Consider the following 2,186-nt stretch of genomic DNA (forward strand, 5'->3'; position numbering starts at 1 on the left):
CTCCTCTCCAGCGCTAGTCAGAAGGTTCTTCCACATTCCTTCTCTTTTTTACGGGCCTCCCTTTCCAGGAATTGAGGCAATTCTCAGCAAGGAGGGGAAAGAAACTGGCTGCTGTCCCATCCTGGTTTCAGTATTACGGTTTCATTGACTTATATAAAGATTGGTTTAAATTTTACATATTTTTTAAACAGATATTTAACAAATGGATGAATAAAAATAAATTACCCCCTCAAATTTGTGTTTTGTTCATAGAGCTGCTAGAAAAAAATTTTTTAATGATTAAAGACACAAAATAGTCATCATTAAACCTCTCCTCTATGGCTGATGCTGTGCTAGACTATTTACTTACCCACTTTATCACAATTATTCCTTGACCAATCATGCAAGTTAGCGTTGTTACTGTTATTCCCATTTTACAGTTGAGAAACTGAGGCGTATGACAGTTAAGTAGCCCATAGGATAATGTTTGAGAGCATAGGTTCTGGGGTCAAACTGTTTGAGTTTGTATCTCATCTCGACCACTCACTAACTGCGTTGTCTTGGGCAAGTGTTTTAGCCTCTCAGTTTGCTCATCTACGAAACAGAGATAACAAATCTGTCCCATAGGATTGCTGTAGATTTAAGTGAATTAATATGTATAAGGTGCTTAGAAAAATACCAGACACTTAAGAGCTGGAGGTTAGCTGCTCTGGTATAGCCGCACTGTCACTGTCATCCTCCTCATCCAAGGTGTAACAGCAAGTGACAGATGGAACTGGAGTTCAGCCAAGCTCTGGAACCCTAACAAATAATACCCGTAATGGGTTTGTGCCTTGCTTTACATTTTGTAAAATGCTCCCATGTCATTTTTTCTCATTTCTTCTCATAACAGCCCTTGAGGTAGGTGACAAAGTTCCTGATGGTGCTGCTTTATAGCTGAGGAAGCTGACACTCAGAAAAGGGAAGTGACCGACCCAAAAGGGGCTGATTGTGCCCAGCCTCGGCCCCAAGGCGGCCTCAGGTAGCCTGCCGTGTGCCCCACCTTTTTTAAGGTTAATAGTAAATAATGACTAATAGGAGGTGCAGGGACACCTTCTTCAGAGGTTTGCGGTTAAATAAGGCAGCACGTGGAGTGGACAGGCTGTATATGATTCTTACCTCATTTGGAACCCAAAAGGGATAAGGCCCTGCCTCCACCCAGACTTCCCTTCGTCTGAGAACGGAACAGCTGGCCAGCAAAGGAAGCCATTTGTTCAGCAGTATGTTGGTTATGACTGCAAAGGCCTGGGAATTCATCCCGAAAGCAATTAAGATAAAGAGTGAATAGCCATTTGCCAAATGTTTCTAGCTGTGGTGAACTTAGGGTTACTAAAGCACTTTGGTATTTGCTGCCTGAGTAGACACAAGTCCTTCCTGTGTCCTGGGCACTGGCTGAGGCACAGGGGCACCTCAGCAGATGCACACTTGCCCTTGGTTAGGAGGGGTCTTTCTTTGCCCTCCCTAAGTCTGTAAATCACAGCGATTCCTTTCGACCTCATCATTAGCATTTGTTCTTCCTCTTTTCCCCTGTTTCATGGCTCCAAATTTCTGCTTATATTTTTATTAATGTTATGTTATCTATGCCCTTTATTATAACTCATCTCCAACCTTTTTGGAAAGAAGAACTATAGCTACGGTAAAGGAAAAACAGCTGCGATGGTTTGTTGATCTCTCTCTCTCCTCCCCACACAGTCTTTTCTGGACCACTGAGCAAATCTGCCAACACCCTAGCCGGCTGTGAACGCAGGTCCTAGAAAATGGCAGATGTGCCCAACGGTGAGCAGGGCTGTGGGTCCCCAGTGGAGCTGTTCAAGAACATTGCTGCTCAAGCGGAGCTCGTGAGGGCCCTCAAAGCTGGAAACGCAGCGAAGGTATGTCATTTAACTGGGTCCTACACACACACACACACACACACACACACACACACACACACACACGTCTGTAGGGTCATGTTCATTTAACTGGGTCCTACACACACACACACACACACACACACACACACACACACACACACGTCTGTAGGGTCATGTTCATTTAACTGGGTCCTACACACACACACACACACACACACACACACACACACACACACACGTCTGTAGGGTCATGTTCATTTAACTGGGTCCTACACACACACACACACACACACACACACACACACACACACACAC

The 2,186-nt window shown here is 44.6% G+C and overlaps 1 protein-coding gene across 1 annotated transcript in view; it reads left to right on the forward strand.

Annotated features, from left to right (window-relative positions):
* Positions 1-1,718: 1,718 nt before the first annotated feature.
* Positions 1,719-2,186, forward strand: part of WARS1 (tryptophanyl-tRNA synthetase 1) — a 28,431-nt gene continuing 27,963 nt past the window's right edge. Inside the window, exon 1 of the mRNA XM_007455637.1 lies at positions 1,719-1,889. Coding sequence (XP_007455699.1) covers positions 1,776-1,889 — 114 coding nt within the window. The 5' untranslated portion in view covers positions 1,719-1,775. The remainder of the gene's footprint in view (positions 1,890-2,186) is intronic.

This window comes from Lipotes vexillifer, unplaced genomic scaffold, assembly GCF_000442215.2.
Source record: "Lipotes vexillifer unplaced genomic scaffold, Lipotes_vexillifer_v1.1 scaffold584, whole genome shotgun sequence".
Lineage (NCBI taxonomy): Eukaryota > Metazoa > Chordata > Mammalia > Artiodactyla > Lipotidae > Lipotes > Lipotes vexillifer.